This window comes from Coenobita brevimanus, chromosome 20 (genome assembly GCF_032717465.1).
Source record: "Coenobita brevimanus isolate Jiangsu-jjx chromosome 20, ASM3271746v2, whole genome shotgun sequence".
In the NCBI taxonomy this organism is placed as follows: domain Eukaryota; kingdom Metazoa; phylum Arthropoda; class Malacostraca; order Decapoda; family Coenobitidae; genus Coenobita; species Coenobita brevimanus.
The window spans coordinates 10,088,315-10,108,446 of NC_136973.1; the positions used below are offsets into that span (position 1 = coordinate 10,088,315).

Here is a 20,132-nt window from a genome sequence, read left to right on the forward strand (position 1 = left end):
CGGCACTTATGTAATTCTGTGATGCGCCAGTGACGCAATATAGTAATAAGTGCATTGTAAATATAATGTATATTGCCCATATTATATGTAAAATAATATTAGAAGTTAGAAAGAATGAAAAGATCGCATGAAACGTCAGTGAGCGGGTGCCGCCGCAGTGAAGTGAGGCGCAGCCGCAGTGAAGAGCGGGCGCAGCCGCAGGGAAGTGCCTTTTACCTACCTCAGTGAACACAGAGTGGGTGTTTATCGTATGTACAGTGTTCATATATGTTTATATTACTATTATGAGAGAGTGGTTGGCATTTGGTACTGGTGTGTGGGGCGTAAAATAGTTATTTCACACCCCTCACTTCTAACGGCTCTCCCCATCCTGTGAAAGTCAACAGTCATGAAACCTACATCAATGGAAAGCTGAAGGTTAGTACTTTCTAATGGTACCTTATTTTTTTTCTCTAGCTTTATTCTGTGCAGAGTTATTAAGGTTTAAAGGTTTGTTTACATTTGGCTGAAACCCCCGCGGGAGAGGACAGTCAGACCAAAACAATACCCGCGGTTAAAGGGTTAAGTAACTCATTTCCACTGCTCTCACTCTTGACTTCTGTCCTTCCAGCAACGTCCAAGCTTCACTTCCATAAGTTAGATTGGTATCACAGTACTATCATGTAGTAACTTTTTCACTTCCATGCTCACTTCCCTGTTCCTTAACACTGCTTTCAAGGAATTAGCAACCTTTCTTCCTTGTTGTACCCTTTCAAGCACTTCACCCTCCAAACTTCCATCCTTACTCATCACACTCCCCAAGTACTTAAACGTACTCACATTTTCCATTTCCTCACCATCCACCCTCACTGTACATTCACTGACTTCACCTCTCTCAAAAACCATCACTTTACTCTTCCCTGCATTCACCTTTAGATTCCGTTTCATACACACTCTCCCAAACTCATCCACCAAGCTTTGCAGCTCCCCTTCGTCTTCACTTAACAACACAGTATCATCTACAAACAACAGTACAGGGAAAGTCCAAACACTACCCTCACTCACCAGGGCCATTTCAACATCCACTGCCCTACTCTTTTGTTACCCCATCCATGTACAGATTGAACAACCATGGAGACATGACACATCGCTGTTTCAACCCAACCTTCAGAGAGAAAAATTCACTCAGTTCACCATCCACACGCACTGGAGCCTTAACACAATCATACATACTCTTCACAGCATTCAACACCTTCCCACCTACTCCATATACTCTTAATACTTTCCACAGTCCTTGTCTATTCACCCTGTCATATGCTTTCTCCAGATCCATGAAGGCCACATACAACTTCTTTCCCTTCTCTAGAAACTTTTCCACTAAAGATCTAAGAATGAATATCTGATCTACACAACCTCTTCCCTTCCTAAAGCCTCCCTGTTCTTCTCCAAGTAGTTCCTCTGTTATTTCCCTAACTCTGTCAATAAGTATCCTACCACACACTTTTCCTGTTACACTAAGAAGACAAATGTCCTCATGATTACCACACACTTCTTTTTCCCCTTTTCCTTTGTACAAGGGAATAATTATACCTGACTTCCAATCCTCCGGGACTCCACCCTCCTCCCAGGCCAATCTGCACATTTTCCACATCCGTTCTACTACTATCTCTCCCCCATGCTTCAGCATTTCACCACACACTCCATCAGTTCCTGGGGCTTTCCCCATTTTTACTTGCTTTATTGCCTCCACAACTTCTATCCTACTGATTTCTTCCGGGCTTCTAACCTTCCTCCTTCTCCCAGCCATTCCCCAGCCACTTATACTTGCATTACTTCCATTCTCTATGTTCAACAATTCCTTAAAGTGTTCTCTCCATTTGCTCACCTTTTCTCTGTTCTTCACTAGTAATCTACCATTTTTATCATTCACTCCCCTACTAACTTCACTGCCACCCTGTCTTACTCTCTTCACCTCTTTCCAGAACATTTTCTTATGGTCCCTCCACTTTTCACTCGAATTCCTTCCAAATTCCTCATCCACTTTCTTCTTACTTTCTTACTAATCTTTTCACCTCTCTCCTCCTTTTTACATATAACTCTCTTTTCCGCCTCTCAGCTTTCTCCACACCCCTATTTCTCATCCATTCATTGTATGCTTTTTTCTTTTGTGCCACAGCCTGTCTCACCTCTTCATTCCACCATGCTGTTCCTTGCATCCCCTTCCGTCTTCTCTTCACCCCACTCACTACATCACATGCTGCACATATTTTTTCTGTGAAGATCTTGCACACACCTTCCACTTCCCCCATCTGCTCCGGTTCATGTTTACCGAATCGTTCCTCCACTTCTCTCCTATATTCTACCTATTTCTCATCCTCTTGTAACGTTTCCACTCTCCTTGCAACTACTCCTTCCTCATGTCCTTCCCTTCTTCTATTTCTCCATCTTACTTGGGTCTTGATTCTGGCCACCACCAAGTAGTGGTCAGAAAGTCCACTCTCCCAACCTCTATAAGCTCTTGCATCCATTACACATCTTCGCATTCTTTCATCCACACAAGCATAATCAGTCACTGCCGTCCTTTCATTCAGTTCACCACCCACCCTTCTCATCACTCGCCATGTATACCTGTGGATCATTTTATGCCTGAAGAGGGTATTGATTAACACCAACCCCCTCCCAGCACAAATGTCCACTAACGCACTGCCATTCTCATCTATCTCAGCAGGCACACCTCACTCACCAACTATTCCATCCACCTTCACATTCCCTACTTTACCATTCATATCACCGATCAAAAACACTTTTTCATTCCTTCCAAACTTTTCCATGCACACTTCCACATTTGTCCAGAACTCTTCTCTCACTGTGCTTACACGATCTTACGTTGGCGAATATACACACACAATCGCCCACATTTGTATTCCAACTTTCAATCTTATCCACACAATCCTCGAGCCAACTGATCCATACTCTCTTTTGTTCTTCTTCCATCTTTTACTCACAACAATACATACTCCTTCTTTTGCCCTCTCATTCTCACCTGCTCCTGCACATATACCCCATCCATACTCCCATTCTCTCACACTTTCTCCTCTCCATTTAGTTTCAGTTACTCCACATACATCCACTTTCGCACCCTCAAGCACCTGGACAATCTCTCTCTCTTTCACCTCATCATTCGCACCCCTAACATTCCACGTCGCGATCCGTACCATGTCCTTTGTCTGGTCCTTGGTCATCATCTTTTGGTCAGTCCTTGTCCGAGGCTTCTTGTTCGTCTTTTTAGTTAACTGTTTTCCGGGGAGGGGCACTAACCCTCCGCCAACCCTTTTAGTCGCCTCATACGACAAGCAGGGATACTGGGGAGTATTCTTGAAAAAAAAAAAAAAACTACCCCTAGGGGGGGGGTAAGTGAAAGTAATAGGAGAAATTAATCAGAGTTCGCCCGATTGAATGGGCCACACTTTCATTCACTAACTATTCAAGCCCCTGGAATCCTAACCTCTTACTTTTTCAGGCAGATATTTGAAACAGTGAGAAAAAAGGAACAGTATAAGGCGACTTTCAAGGATGCTGCCATTGGTTTTGACAGTAGAAGTAACGCCTACAGTGTTGGATTATTCTCTCCTGAGTTGGATAACGATGGAAAAGTTTTTAAGGTAATCTGTAGTTAATTTATTTGAACTAGGTGAAGGTGCTGGACAGGGACGCCTTCATGTGAAGGTACCATACTAATACAACCAAGCTGATCCACTTCCTGGTTCCGTGTTATACGGATCTCCCTCATGTACTTCCCTGTCCCCGTAAAGAAGGATAGTGAACTACAGGACATATTAAGCCTGCAGTACACAGCGTTCACATTTCAGGTGAGACTGGGGCCACAACAACAGCAAAAACTAGGCGAAGGTTGTTATCCATAGCTAAATGGCAAAATAAGACAATACTGTGGCCCTACATCCTTTCCATAGCACTTCTTGACTTGTAACAAGTCTGCAGTGTTGGATCAGTGTCTCTTGTGCTGGAGAAGAAGGATGGTAGATTATTTAAGGTATAGTTCATTCACTTTAAGTCTATTCACTTTAACTGTAAAATTACAATCTCTGCGTCTTGAATACTGAGCCGTAATACTGTAATAGAATAACGGTAGAATATGGTGCTTGCCACAGTTCAGTGGAAAGAATGTTGAGCCATAGTACAGTATTGTCATAATCTGCCACAAAGCTTCGGGAAATAGCAGCTATAGAACGAAAATCTCCGCCTGTGTAAAAATGAATGAACTATTGATGGAGATTTTCCTCCATTTGCAGCTTACCTCCCGCAGTTCAGAATAAAGGCTGATTCACACTACTGTATACATCACGTCATCGTGCCATCGCGTCTCGTCAACGTTCCGTCAACCGTGCCGTGGACTGTATTCATGCAGGATCCGCCACAATTCAGTCCAGCTCGCGCTCAACCCCCAGGTAGGCATGGCGCCTCACAGATTACAGTTTAAGAAACCTGCATTCGTTGCTATTCTGTTAAATGAAGAAAAGGAGTTGAACCCTAAAGAGAGGCGGTTATGGGTATATACTTGTAAAGCCTCAAGGTTTTCGACCAGTTGAAGGTGACTACAGGACACTTTACGAGGAGCCGGACGATGTTATACAAAAATAAATAAGTATATAAAACATTCATGAAAATTCTTAAGTAGACTTTTTGATTTTGTATCTTAGCAGCCAAACACTGATTTCTTAGGCAGTTTTTTTTTTTTTTTTTTTCATGAGTGCTTTAGATCATTAAAATAGAACAACAGTGCCTCGATTACAGCTGTTACATCACAGACCATTAAACTAATATTTTTTTTTCCCTGGTTTATTTAGCTCTTCTATACGAGTGCACATTTTTTCCCCTAAGCACATTGTCACTGTACCTCCTGGTCAGTATATCTGTATAAAGTTTGTGCAACCGCTCTGGGGCGTCGTTCACACTGTCAGTATGTGTCGGCAACAGTCAGGCTTGGTACCGTCTTGTCAGTCAGAGTATTCTTCCAAGAATTTGTGACGGGACAGAACTGATATGCGACGGTGATGTGAACAGTTCCATTCGACTACATGGAAGAAATACTGACGTGACGTAATGAGACGGTGGCGTGAAGGACAATATGAATCAGTCTTAAAACGATACTATAACACCGTCTACTTGCCATACAACTTCTTGACTAGCACCGTATTTTAGTATTTTGTTTTATTGTGACATCTCAAAGTTCACGATCGACAGATGGCAATATTACGACCTGATGAAGTGAAAAGAGTATACAGTAATGTAATTCCTTCTGCTGCTGGACTATATTCAGTTAGCCTCGGGATTTTTTCCTTTTTACCTGGCAAAATCTAAGGTAATGTATAATTCATTTTAACTGTTGTTGGTTTATTACCATCTGACAATAAAAGAGTCTTAACCCCTTTCAGCTTGGCTGATGACCAAACGCTGCCCAGACTGTTGAACCTATGCCCAGAGTCGGACACGCATACAAAAGTTGAATAAAAGGAAGTTTCTGTCTGTCTGTCTGTCTGTCTGTCTGTCTGTCTCTCTGTCTCTCTGTCTGTCTCTCTCTCTCTCTCTCTCTCTCTCTCTCTCTCTCTCTCTCCATTGCTAGCAAGGTGTAAAGCTGCCATGTCTCCGGCTTGAGTGCCGTGCTGTGACAAGAGATGAACAATAGAATGCGATGGTAGTCACGAAAAAGTGTCATGAAGAGTATGCAGAGTCATATAATCGCTTCTTTCATGAGGGAACTTGGTCACTTGCACAGCTTGCATAAGATGTGACTGCATGAAATTAACGGAACCTTCTTTTATGAAGTTGGAGTGTCTCCTTGGTTACCAGACAAACTTTGTCTGTTTACACTTGGCCATTGACCAAACTGTTAGGAAGTTAGGACGTTTGTTAGGTCAATGAATTCTCTGTAGTAATGAATCATTCTGCCACTGAACAAGGGGATATGAGTTGCAGAAGGATAAAAATCTCCGTCTAGTTAAAGTGAATCAACTATAGGCGGAGATTTTCCTCCTTTGCTGCTTAATTCCCGTAATTAAGTGGCGGATTAAAACAGTGCTATAGTCTTGGATCTTCCTCAAAGCACTCTTCGTGACTAGGAACGAACGCCTACAATGCTGGATTCGTCTCCCTTGACTTGGAGAAGGACGGTTGATTGTTTAGGGTTTTTTTCGTTGTTCATTTTGACGAATGTCTTAATTTTCGCTTGACAAAATTTACGATCATTAACGAGTAAATCCTCCTCCTTTTCTGGTCATGCACGGGTTAGCAATCTGCTTCAGTTCATGCACGGCTTAATCATTCTTCCCCTCAGATCATGCAGAGGTTAATTATTCGCCGTTCCAGTTCATGCGCGGGTTCATCCTTCATTTTCGGTACGTGCATGTCTAATTTTTCTCCTTTTCGGTCATTAATCGTCTCTGTTTCAGTTCATGCACAGGTTAATCATTTATTATTTCAGTTCATGCATAGGTAAATTGTTCTCTATTTTATTTCATCCACGGGTTATTCATTCACCATTTCAGATCACGCATGGCGTAATCGTTCTTTGTTTCAGGTCAAACTTCCTAAGGAGGAAGGCGAAAACATGACCTACCACGTGAGCCTGAGGGTGGTGAACAAAGGACATCTTGAAACGCTTTTTCAAGCCCTCGGAAGACCGGCAGAAAGCAGACACATTCCATTAAACCAGGTAAATTTTAGTGGCAGTAGCAGCAGCAATATTAGAAGCTGCAGTAGTAGTAGTAGTAGCAGCAGCAGCAGCAGCAGCAGCAGCAGCAGCAGAAGTAGTAGTAGTTATAACCTCATGTTCATCTGAATATAAGCCTGGTAGACTGTAGTTTTAAGGCGCCTTTTTCCTGCAGTCCACCCTCATTCTTTCATGGGACAGGGGGAAGTTAAGGGACGTTTGAATAACCATGCAGCCCCACTGCGCGGTCGCAGTGATGCCACCACGTTAAGGCATCCCTTTTAAACATACCATTGGGTTTGATAATAGCAGATGTAACCCTTTCTTGCCCATGGTGTGGTCATAGACTTCTGTGTGTGTGTGTGTGTGTGTGTGTGTGTGTGTGTGTGTGTGTGTGTGTGTGAGAGAGAGAGAGAGAGAGAGAGAGAGAGAGAGAGAGAGAGATTCTTGTCACAGACCCATTACCCGAGGCCCATACTCTCTTTACTTTAACTTGGTCTAAGGTTACTATCACTCCACCTTGAGTGCTGAGGTTTAACAATAAAATTAACGCTAGGATATAATGACAGTCACAAAACAGTGTTCAGGAAAGTATATAGGGCCATAGAATTGTTTATTCTGGCCCTAAACTATGTGAAATATCCCGGAAAAGGATGACAGTCTGGGCCAGTTTAGGTGAAAGAACCATAGCAGTCATCCTCTCGTAGTTGTAGCCGAGGCGTTTCCAAAAATGTTTGATTATAGGGTTGTAAAAGGAGAGAATTATCAAGTTGGTCTTGTCGTGGATGGCAGGAGAAAGATAAAGATGAATCTGGGGTTTGATTGCAGTTTTATTCTCAAAAGGGAATTATCTTGACAAGTACTAAGTAATGACATGTGAAGGAATGGGACATGTTGGATTGTAGAGGCGCTAAAATGTCATAGCACACTACATAACAGTTTGAGACATTAATATGCTGTTAATCTATCTATCTATCTATCTATCTATCTCTATATATATATATATATATATATATATATATATATATATATATATATAAGACCCACGTTGTTTGTCTGTTTGTTTATCCTTATATATATATAGAAGACCCACGTTGTTTGTCTGTTTGTTTATCCTTCAATCACGCCCAAACTAAGGGGCAGAGACCCCCAAATCCATATATATTCTGAATCAGGGTGACCCAGGGATGGTTTTAGGGGGATCAAAATTCGGATGTGGGTCATTTGAGGTCACTGGTAGTGTTCGCCTTTTTTTTTTTTTGGCCCGATGAGGAGGGGTTATGCTAGCTAACGCCATGCCCTCTACTCTGTCTTTTCCACTGTGCCTTTTCTCTCTCCTATTGCGTCCCAACCCCTCCTGACCAGTCTCTTCAGTTTCCCCCGTATATGTCTGGTTGGATCATGTGTGTGGGCACGTGTATAAGTCTGTGGAGATTTCCATCAGGTGTGTTGTGTAACTTAGCTACCGTGACGTCACCTTGTGCTTTGTGCGACATTCCCTAGCTAGAAATTCCATTGCTGTTTCCCCCAGCTCTCTCGAATTTAGGCACGACTTTCCTCAAACCTCTATATTACAGACTAGCAGGGGTACCAGGCGTTGCCGAGCCAAAAAGGCGAACACTCTAAGCCTACTTGTTCTGGTTGAATCTTTGTACTCCAGGAAGACCATGTACCAATCATGCTTCTGAAGAGGGATTGTAAGAGGTCCAGGACTTTTCTGTTTCAGCTTTCACAGACTAATGTAGTTTTTGTGCACACTTGTTTAATATTATCAGAGACCTCAAAAGACCTCCAACCGATGACCTCGGAGGTCAACCTCACATAGCCTATGTCCAGACTGGAGGTCATGTGAGTCTCCATGCCAAAAATTGGGCTGCTGGGTCCAGTCGTTCAAGTGTGTATTAACAGTGACCTCAAATTACCTCCAACCAGTGACCTCAAATGACCTCGGAGGTCAACTTCACATAGCTTATGTCCGAACTGGAGGTCACGTGAGTCTCCATACCAAAAACTGGGCTGCAGGGGCACCCGGAATTGTCCGAACTAAAAAAGGCGAACACCCTACCGGTGACTTCAAATGACCCAGATACGAATTTTGACCCCCCTAAAACCATCCTTGGGTCACCCTGATTCAGAATATATACGGGTCTTGGGGTCTCTGGCCTTGGTTTGGGCGTGATTGAAGGATAAACAAACAAACAAACAACGTGGGTCTTTTATATATATAGATTAACAGCATATTAATGTCTCAATCTGTTATGTAGTGTGTTATAATATTTTAGCGCCTCTACAATCCAACATGTCCCATTCCTTCACATGTCACTTCTTTCTTTTTACACATACAGGTAGACCACTGTAATCTTAGATAATTTTCTTCTTCTGTGACTAAGCATAGGTTAGAGAGCCCATTCACTGTATCCTGGTGTCATATAGAAATCTGACCCCATGGAAATGTGACCCCCGGGTCACTTTTCTATTATCGAAAACTGACCCACCCTATAGAAAATAGACCCCTTATGTGAAATTTAGGTTAGGTTAGGTTAGGTTAGGTTAGGTTAGGCTGTGGGTCACTTTTCCATAATGGGGGTCAGAATTCTGTAATAGAAAAGCGACCCGTGGGTCGGTTTTCCATGAGGGTCAATATTTTCTGTGACACTGGCATCTTCACATGTCACCACTTAGTTTCTTGTTCCACAGTAGCTGGAGATTGAGATTTTTTTTTTATACAGTATACTGTATATATCCAGCTCTGGACATAGACTAGATAGCCCATTCCCTGAGGTCGAGTATCTTCACATGTCACAGCTTTGTTCTCTTTTTTTCTTCAGATGCTGGAGGTGCTCCTTCACCACTTCCCATTGGTCGAGTATGAAAAGATCGGACGCAACTCGTTTTTCTCCTTGGGCGAGGAGTTTGGTCGATCGGTAGGCATTGGAAGGGGGAAGGAGGTGGTAGTAGGATTCTTTGAGTCCCTGAGACCAATTGCTTGGAAGGACAACTCACTGCTGCTTAACATTGATGGTAGGTTGAGTCGGGTTGAGTCAGGTTAAGTAAAGATGACACAATGCTTAGTTTTGATGGTAGCTTGAGTCAAGTTAAGTTAGATTAGGTTAGACTGGATAGAAGGAAAGACATTGCTGCTTATTGATGATTGTTGACTTGGGTTGAATTAGGTGTGGTTCGTTTGGATGAAATGAAACACTGCTGCTCAGTGTCGATGGTAGGTTAAGTCAGGTTAGGTTCGGTGGAAGAAGCATGCACTTTTACTTAATGCCATGGTAGTTTTTGATGAAGTGTAGGACTTGAGGAGAAACATTGCCTGTTGCTGTGTATCATTTCATGTCACTTTCCTAAGCTGAAAGAGGCTTGGCATGTGTCTCTAATACAGTATGCCACACTCTGCTACTTGTTACTTTCCTCTGTTGGCTAATATTCCCAAGTTAAGAAAGGAATTATATGTTTCTCTAACATTTCACCACTTCTGCTTGTCACTTTCCTCTGGTGGCTAATATTACTAAGCCGAGAAAATTTGGATATGCCTCTAATATTTCACCTTTTCTACTTGTCACCTTCCTCTTCTACCTAATATTCCTAGGTTGAGAGAGGCTTGATATCTTTCTCTAGTATTTCACCTCTTATTTCGTTACTTTCCTCTGCTGCCTAATATTCCTTAGTTTAGTGAGGATTGGTATTTTTCTTTCTGTTTTACTTCTCATACTTGTCACTTTCCTTTGCTGGCTAACATTTCTTAGTTGTGAGAGGTTTGGTATGTTTCTCAAATATTTCGCCTCTTGTAAGAGTCCTTTTGTTGTCGTATTATTTATAATGGTTCCAACATGTTTGCATGTATTAGCCTTGGTCCCCTAATGGTGGCTGTCCATGCTGCTCGACCGCTGGCAGCCTTCCTATTCAGTCCCTGATCCTACACTATGTGACCTCGTCTCAGGTTTTTTTTCGGTCTGCCTCTCACAACCCTAATACCGACTTTCACACCTCTGACCTTCCGTACCAAGTTGTCATCCTCCATCCTCTCAATATGCCCAAACCATCGCAGTCTACCCCTCATCATCCCAACACCAGTACATTCCAGTCCCATCATTCATGTCAACTCTTCAGTCGTAATCCTAGCCTCCCCAGGCCTCGCATGCAAGGACGCACTACACATCCATCGAATCATTGTCATTTCTCTTATTTGAGCTTCCGAATATCCTCCTCCTTTACTGCCTAGGTCTCACCACCGTACAGCCTTACATTCCTAATATTCCTAAGCTGAGAGAGACTTGATATGTTTCTCTAGTATCTCATCTTATTTTTTTGTCATTTTCCTTTGCTGACTAATATTTCTAAGTTGAGAGAGGTTTAGTATGAATCTCTAATATTTCATTTGTTGTCACTTTCCTCTGCTGGCTAATATTCTTAAACTGAGAGGGGTCTGATATGTTTCTCTGGTATTTCATCTCTTTTACTTGTCACTTTCCCCTGGTGGTCAATATTCCTAAGCTGAGAAAGACTTGGTATGTGACTGTGGCCATGGGTGATTCTCTTTGATATGGTGCATCAAGGAGGGAAGTTTGAAGCATAAAGCACACGGAGTTGATTAGCAAACTCTCACTGACTCCCTCCAACCCCTGTCTCTTGGCCGCCCTGTTACATCTTTATCACTTTCCTATTGCTACTTCAGTGGTCACTATTCCTCTGAACTGTCTGCTTGCATCCCTTCACCACTACGGCGGACGCGTATCAACCGTCTAGCAACAAACTCTCATCCCTTTTCTGTCCATCTTTCTAATGCAAGCGTTAACCGTTACTCCCAGTTCTTCATGTATGCAACAGGTCAACTCTGGAACTGTCACCTCCTGTCTGCATTTCTTACTGCCTATGATCCCCAGTCATTCAGACATAGTGTGTCCAGGCATCTCGAAATGAACAGATCTTGAATATGGATCTCATTTTTTTTTTTCTTGGGGGGAACGGTCTTGCGGGCACCTGGCCTTTGATTCTTTCTCTCGTGCATAAAAAGAGACAAACCTTTTAATTCCCAAGAGCAGCGATGGATGGAAGTAGGATACACGTTTACACAGTATAGACGGTTAGGACAGGAGTTGCACATGACCATTTTTGTACTGCTTTGTTAGGCCAGTTGTATGGAAAGATACACTTGTACTCAGTACAGATGGTTAGAATGAAATTTACACATAAACTATTTCTGTACTATAAGTACTTTTCCTTCCACCACTGTAAGTAGTCGTAGCTGCAACCCAAGCTCATTTAGACATGAACACTGTGGACTGCAGGCCGGTTATCAGTCCACCATCCTCCCTTCGAGTGATGGGAGGAAAGTGAGGGGACACTTTTATAACCTGGCAGTTAAGCCACCCAGTTACATTAGTGCCATCACGTGAAGATGTCTCTCTCCAGCATCCCATCATAAGGAAAGTGTAATTATGTAATGTATAGTTTTTCTTTAAATGCAACATAGGAGCAACCTTGTTATGGAATCTTGAAGACAAAGTGTATGTGACCAATAATGGTTTAAGTTCAAGGGTGGGAGGAGTTGGTTGATTGTAGGATATGGGTAGAGGCAAGAAGACGATGGTGGTCAGGGTAGGGTAGGGTAAGTTAGGGTAAGATACGTTGGGGTAAGGTAAGGTAGAGTAAGATAGAGCAGGCTAGATTAAGTTAGGGATAGGATAGGATGGGTTAGGGGAGGCTAAATTAGGTTAGGGATAGGGTAGGGTAAGGAAAGATAGGTTAGGTTTGAGTAAGGTAAGGTAGGATAGAGTAGGATAGGTTTGGTTAGAGTAAGTTAAGGTAGGATAGAGTAGCATACGTTTGGTTAGTGTAGGGGTAAGGTAGGATAGTGTAGGATAGGTTTGGTTTGGTAGGATAAGGTAGGATAATCTAGGATAGGTTTGGTTAGGGTAGGATAGGTTTGGTTAGGGTAGGATAAGGTAGGATAGATTTGGTTAGGGTAGGATAGGTTTGGTTAGAGTAGGGTAAGGTAGGATAGTGTAGGATAGGTTTGGTTAGTGTAGGGGTAAGGTAGGGTAGTGTAGGATAGGTTTGGTTAGGGTAGGATAAGGTAGGATAGTGTAGGATAGGTTTGGTTAGGGTAGGGGTAAGGTAGGGTAGGTTTGGTTAGGGTAGGGTAAGGTAAGATAGTGTAGGATAGGTTTGGTTAGGGTATTGTAAGGTACGATAGTGTTGGGTAGGTTTGGTTTCGGTAGGGTAAGGTAGGATAGTGTAGGATAGGTTTGGTTAGGGTAAGGTAGGGTAGGTTTGGTTAGGGTATTGTACTGTAAGGTAGGATGGTGTTGGGTAGGTTTGGTTTGGGTAAGGTAAGGTAGGATAGTGTAGGATAGGTTTGGTTAGGGTAGGGTAAGGTAGGGTAAACTTCATAATACATCTTCGTAAGCAATTTAATCTGGATATTACACCTCACTATTCCTTACTATGTTACTGATGAAAGCTACATCGATTTTGAAATGACAAATGGTAGATAACACATATACAAGAAAATGTTAAGGTGTAATAAACAAAATAAATCACCACTTGTAACACGGACCGTACAATCACAAGCTGAAGCTTCTTTAGCGTCTCTAACCATTCCATGGATTTAGAATCTTAATGGGCCACATCTGATGTAGGCACCGTAACCCACCTGACCACTAGGTACAGTAAACAGTAAAGCACTACGCGACCTATTGTACTTAACCTCTTCCAGTGACTGTACTGTAATATTCATTTCATTCTTTTCAGTTAAAGCAACCCACATGACGACTAGTATAAGGATAATTTTCAAATTAGGGGTTTAGATGTAACATTCACTGACCCTTTGTGGTGACTCATATATAACTGGGAGACTTCACTGACCAGTTGTACAAAAGTCCCTCAACCAGACTTCACTGACCAGTTGTACAAAAGTCTCTCATCCAGACTTCACTGACCAGCTATACAAAAGTCCCTCAACCAGACTTCACTGACCAGTTAAATAAAAGTCCATCTACTCCCAATCTGTCCCCAGAAAAGAGGATGGTGAACTGCTGGATAAGTGCTACCTCAGTCTGCAGTCCACAAGGCTCACGTTCAGTTGAGCTTTGGGTCATTTTTCACAATGAACCTAGCCCATACATCGGTGTATATATATATATATATATATATATATATATATATATATATATATATATATATATATATATATATATATATATATATATATATATATATATATATATATATATATATATATATATATATATATATATATATATATATATATATATATATATATATATATATATATATATATATTATAGATACATAGGTAGATCCATAGATAATAGATAGATGGATAGACAGACAACTTATATATATATATATATATATATATATATATATATATATATATATCTATATATATAGACATATATATATATATATATATATATATATATATATATATCCCAGTGGATCCCGTAGCTGGACGAGGCACTGCACTGGGCGGGTACTAAGCGTACCGCCCTCCGCCTATTGGCTCGTAGTCGCGAAACTCATAGGTCCCTACCCGGGTGTTCCCTACTTTATCAAGATTTGAAAATTCCCAGTTCCGTCCAGTACTGCGGACACTGGGCTTCAATGGGATATATATATATATATATATATATATATATATATATATATATATATATATATATATATATATATATTTATATATATATATATATATATATATATATATATATATATATATATCTATGTGTGTGTGTGTGTGTGTGTGTGTGCGTGTGTGTGTGTGTGTGCGTGTGTGTGTCTGTGTGTGTGTGTGTGTAGGTTTTTGATCAGGTTGAAGCAAAGAGAATGTTGCATCATATTCTAGTGTTAATCTCTTGTTACAGGTCAGCATCCAAGAGAGCTGACATTTTGAGTCCAAATTAAAGTGGAGAGAGTATAGGAAAAGTGTTGACTTGTGCCTGACTTGTGCGTATCTTTGTGTGGCCAACATAGCCTTCTACAAAGAGCAGTATGTTATTTATTTTATGGGGAATGACTTGGTGATGATAATGATGATGAAGACTTGCATAAACCGTTCAGACTTGTTCATCTGAGGTGCTGGACAGGGAAGTTTTCACACTGTGGCGCTGATAAAACTGGGAGGCTCCCTTGCCTGGTTATACAGAAATATACACTTTAATTTTTTCTTTATCCTCAAAAGGAAAAACTTCCTCCCTGTCCTGTAAAGCGAGGATTGTGGACTGCAGAAAAAAAAAAAACTCCCTTCCTGTCCAGTAAATGGAGGATAGTGGAATGTAGGAGAAGGGCAGCTTCAGCCTGCAGTTCATTGGGTTCACATCCAGATAAGCTCGAGACACTGGGTTCATGTCTAGATAAGAATGAGACACAAGAACAAGAACTGATTTGAACCAACTTTTCTGATGACGACGATGATGATGATGATGAAGACAATTAAAATTTAAATTTTACCTGCTTTTCAGTGGCCAACGCTGCCGTCTACAAAGAGCAGAACATCATTGATTTCATGAAGAACGACTTGAGGTTCAGGGAGGAAGAGTTAACCAAACCATTGGATCGAAAGCAGCTGAACAGACTCAAGCAGGAACTAAAGAATTTGAAGGTAAAATTGAATGTGTCTTCTTTTATATGCTAGTTTATTTAATTTTTCAACATCATCATCATCCGGAGCTCGTTTCCCATCCTGGGGCAGGGTGAGGAGTAGCAACGCCCAGACAGCCTAAGTTTGCCAAGTTCAGTGGACTACGCTTATTCACACATCATTCAAGCCCATGAAATCCTGGCTCCATCAGAGAGTCAAAAAAAAAAAACAAGAAAAAAAAAAAATCCCCACGTCTCGTAGCTTCACATATACGTATCTTATAGTCAACCCGAACGCTGTCACTTTAAAATGGGTTGCCCAATCCCTGGGAATGCGCTTCTCCGCACAGAGTTCATCCAGCCAGCTCGATCTCTTCAGTCCCTTAGCCTCACCATCTTCCATACCTGTCTTCCTCACACACTCATCCACCATATCCCTCCACCTTCTTCTTGTAGCACCTCGCCTCCTCCCTCCCTCAGATTTGCTCAGATATACCATTTTCACCACTTGTCATCCATTCTGTCCCCATGACCAAACCATCTCAGTACACTCTCTTCGATACTGGTGTCCACCGACGTCCTCACTCCGCATCTTTCACGAATCACATTATTCCGTATCCTATCCACTCTCTGTACTCCACATACATTCCTCAGCAGTCCCATCTCCACTGCTCTTACTCCTGACTTCATTTTCATGCCACACCATAGTCTCACATCCGTATGTTAAAGCTGGCACTAACACTCCTTCATGTTAGCCTCGCGCAGCTGCAACACCCAAGCCTCTGTTTTAATCAAGGCTTTCATAGCACTAGCTGCTTTCCTCCTTGCGTCACTTAACTTTCGACATCATTTGCACATTTTCCTCTCTTTTCTGTCAGTGTACCCAGGTATTTGAACTCTCTCGTCGATTCCAGTCTATCTCCATTCACTGCATCATCGCACTGAGAGTCACCTTCTCTCTCTGTAACCATCACTTTAGTCTTTTCTACATTTACTCTCAAAGCATGACGGTCACAGACATTTACAACACTCCGCACTTGTCTACCAAGCTCTTGTCCGGCATTTACAAGTAGTACTGCATCGTCAGCATACAACAAATTTGAGATAATCCATCCATCACCATTCATTACCAGCGTCATCCTTCTCTCCATTACTCGTGTTTTTACTTCTCTCATCATCTCATCCATAAATATATATATTGAACAACCATGGGGACATCACACAGCCTTGTCATATGCCCGCATTGATTGTGAACCAATCACTTAGATGCCCATTAACCCTTACACATACCTCACTACCATCATTTAAACTCATGACGGCACCTAGCAGCTTACCATCTACACCGTACATACGCAAAACCTTCCACAGTCCCTCTCTGTCTACTTGGTCGTATGCTTTTTCAAGATACATAAATGCCATAAACACCTTATAGTCCTTCTCACACGTCTTTTCCACTCTCTGTCTTTTTGCATATATTTGATCCACACATCCTCTACCACTCCTAAAGCCACCCTGTTCGTCAATCACTAGGACTCCTGATATCTCTCTTTCTCTGTAGTACTTCTTCTATATACCTTCCCTACACACACACACTCAATAAACTTATGCCACGATAATTCTTGCATTCACTTCGCTCACCTTTATTTTTGTACAGGGTTACAATCATTACCTTTTCCCACTCTACAGGCACAGTTTCATTCATTCATGCCTTCTTACATATCTCCAAAAAGCACTTCATTCCCCCTCTCCACTACACTTTATCATCTCTGCATACACCTCATCAGCCTCAGTTGCTTTGCCATTTTTCAGCCGCATCACAGCGTTCTTCACCTGTGCGAATGCCACGTTTCGTGGCACAGCATTCCTTCTTTGTACACCCCCCAAACCAATAATGTGAACAGTCGCTTTGGTCTCTCAATTCCCATTCATCAGACTTTCAAAATATTATTTCCATCTGGTCCTTACATCGTCCCCATGGGTTAATAATCAACCACTCACATCCTTCACACCTTCCCATTTCTTTCCACTGTCACTTCTACAATTCAGCACCTTTTTCTAAAATAGCTTCCTATTTTCAGAGTAATTTGCATTTATATTTCTTCCTACGTCATCATTTACCTCCTTCTTTTTCTTCTTTACTGTCATTGACAGCACTGGGTGGTAACCTTATAACCAACCAACATATGTTCCCTGCCTGACAAGAGGTGGGTTGGCGGAGGGTAGTGCCCCTCCCCGGAAAACTAACTAAAAATACGAACAAGAACCCTTGGACCAGGACTGACCAACAGGTGACGACTAAACACCGAACAAAGGGCATGATACGGATTGGGACGTGGAATGTAAGGGGTGCGAATGATGGGGTGAAAGAGAGAGAGAGATTGTCCAGGTGCTTGAGGGTGCAAAAGTGGGTGTATGTGGAAGAAATGAGACTAAATGGTTAGGTGAGAGAGTGAGAGAAGGAAGTATGGATGGGGTATGTGCGCGGGAGTAGGTGCGAATGAGAGGGCAAAAGAAGGCGTATGTACTGTTGTGTGCAAGAGATGGAAGGAGAATAAAAGAGAGTATGAATCAGTTGGTTCAAGGATTGTGTGGGTAAGATTGAAAGTTGAGCTACAAATGTGGCCGATTGTGTGTATACGTGCCGATGTAAGATCATGCAAATAGAGTGAAAGAAGAGTTCTGGACAAATGTGGGAGCGTGCATGGAAAAGTTTGAAAGGAATGAGAGAGTGTTTTTGATTGGAGATATGAATGGAAAGTAGGGTTTGTGAGGGTGGATGGAGTAGTTGATGAGTTGAGTGTTCCTTCAGAAGTGGATGAGAATGGCAGTGCTCTAGTGGACATTTGTACAGGGAGGGGGTTGGTGATAGCCAATACCTTTTTTAGACAAAAAATAATCCATAGATATACAGTAAGTAGCGAGTGATGAGAAGAGTGGGTGGTGAACTAAATGGACGTAAGGCAATGATTGATTATGTGTGTGTGGGTGACAGAATGGGGAGGTGTGTAATGGATGCAAGAGCATATACAGGTTGGGGAGTGGACTTTCTGACCACTGCTTGGTTGTGGTGAAAGTCAAGGTTCAAATGAAATGGAGGAATAGAAGAAGTGAAGGACAGGAGGAAGTAGTTCATACAAGGAGGGTAGAAAGGTTGCACGAGAATGGAATAAAGGCAGAATATAACAGAGAAATGGAGGAGCAATTGGGTAAATATGATTTGGAGCAGATGGGCGACGTGAAAGGTGTGAACAAGATATTCACAGAAGAAATCTGTGCAGCATGTGAGGTGGTGTGTGGGGTGAAAAGAATACGAAAGGGGATGCAAGGAACAGAATAATGGAATGAAGATGTGAGACAGGCTGTGGCACAAAAGAAGAGAGCATATAGTGAGTGGATGAGAAACAAGGACATGGAGGAAGTTGAGAGATAGAAGAGGGAGTCATATGTAGAGAGGAAAAGAGAGGTGAAAAGATTAATAAGAGAGAGCAAGAAGAGAGTGGATGAGGAATTTGGAAGGACTTTGAGTGTAAAGTGGAGGGAATGTAAGAAAATGTTCTTCTATCTATCTATCTATAGCCCGACGCCCTAATCCCGCAAAGGGTGGCCGCAGACAAAACGCCTCCAAGTCACTCTGTCACCCACCATTTGACTCCCCTCCCCCCAACTCACCCCCCCCTCCCTCATATACCTCTCAACTCCATCCCTCCACCTCATCCTCGGTCTACCCTCCCTCTCCCTCCCTCCACCTCACCTACATACACCCTCTTAGTCAGTCTTTCATTCTCCATCCTCTCCACATGTCCAAACCACCTCAGTGTATTTCTCCTAATCTTTTCAACCACATCCACATCTACCCCACAACGTTCCTTCACTTCTTCATTCGTCAACCTGTCCCTCCATGTCACTCCACATGCTCCTCTCAAGTAACTCATTTCCACTGCTCTCACTCTTGACTTGTTCCCCTCTTGCAAGGTCCACGCCTCGCTTCCATACGTCAGGGTAGGGATCACAATACCATCATGCAGTGACTTCTTAACTTCCATACTCACCTCCCTATTTCTCATCACTGCTTTCAGTGTGCCAACAACCTTCCTTCCCTGCTGTACCCTTTCACGTACTTCATCCCCCAAAGTTCCATCCTTACTCATCACACTACCCAAGTACTTGAATGCATCCACATTCTCCATATCCTCACCATCCAACCTCACTGCACACTCTGTGACTTCATTCCTCTCAAACACCATAACTTTACTTTTGTTTACATTAACTTTCAGCTTCCTCCTCACACACTGTCCCAAATTCATTCACCAAACCTTGCAACTCCCATTCATCTTCACTCAACAATACTGTATCATCAGCAAACAGCAACACCGGAATCTTCCAAATCTCACCCTCATTCATTAGAGCCACCCCCACATCCACTGCCCTACCTTGTACCTCCTTTACGACCCCATCCATATATATATTAAACAGCCATGGAGACATTACACACCCCTGTTTCAGTCCCACATTGAGATCAAAGAACTCACTCAGCTCACCATCCACTCGCACCGTAGCCCTAGCTCCCTCGTACATACTCTTCACAGCACTCAACAATTTCCCCTCCACTCCATATATTCTTAATACCTTCCACATACCTTTCCTATCTATTCTGTCATAAGCTTTTTCCAAGTCCATGAAGGCAGTGTACACTTTCCTTCCCTTCTCTAGATACTTCTCCACTAAACATCTTAGAACAAATATCTGATCTACACACCCTTTTCCCTTCCTAAATCCCCCTTGTTCTTCTCCAACTAGCTCCTCTGTCATATGCCTA

At 42.2% G+C, this 20,132-nt stretch overlaps 1 protein-coding gene across 1 annotated transcript in view; it reads left to right on the top strand.

Moving 5' to 3' along the window:
- LOC145391857 (protein argonaute-2-like) overlaps positions 1-20,132 on the top strand; it is a 157,794-nt gene that overhangs the window by 66,511 nt on the left and 71,151 nt on the right. Inside the window, exons 4-7 of the mRNA XM_080266344.1 lie at positions 3,500-3,641; positions 6,575-6,709; positions 9,535-9,727; positions 15,199-15,338. Coding sequence (XP_080122470.1) covers positions 3,500-3,641; positions 6,575-6,709; positions 9,535-9,727; positions 15,199-15,338 — 610 coding nt within the window. The remainder of the gene's footprint in view (positions 1-3,499; positions 3,642-6,574; positions 6,710-9,534; positions 9,728-15,198; positions 15,339-20,132) is intronic.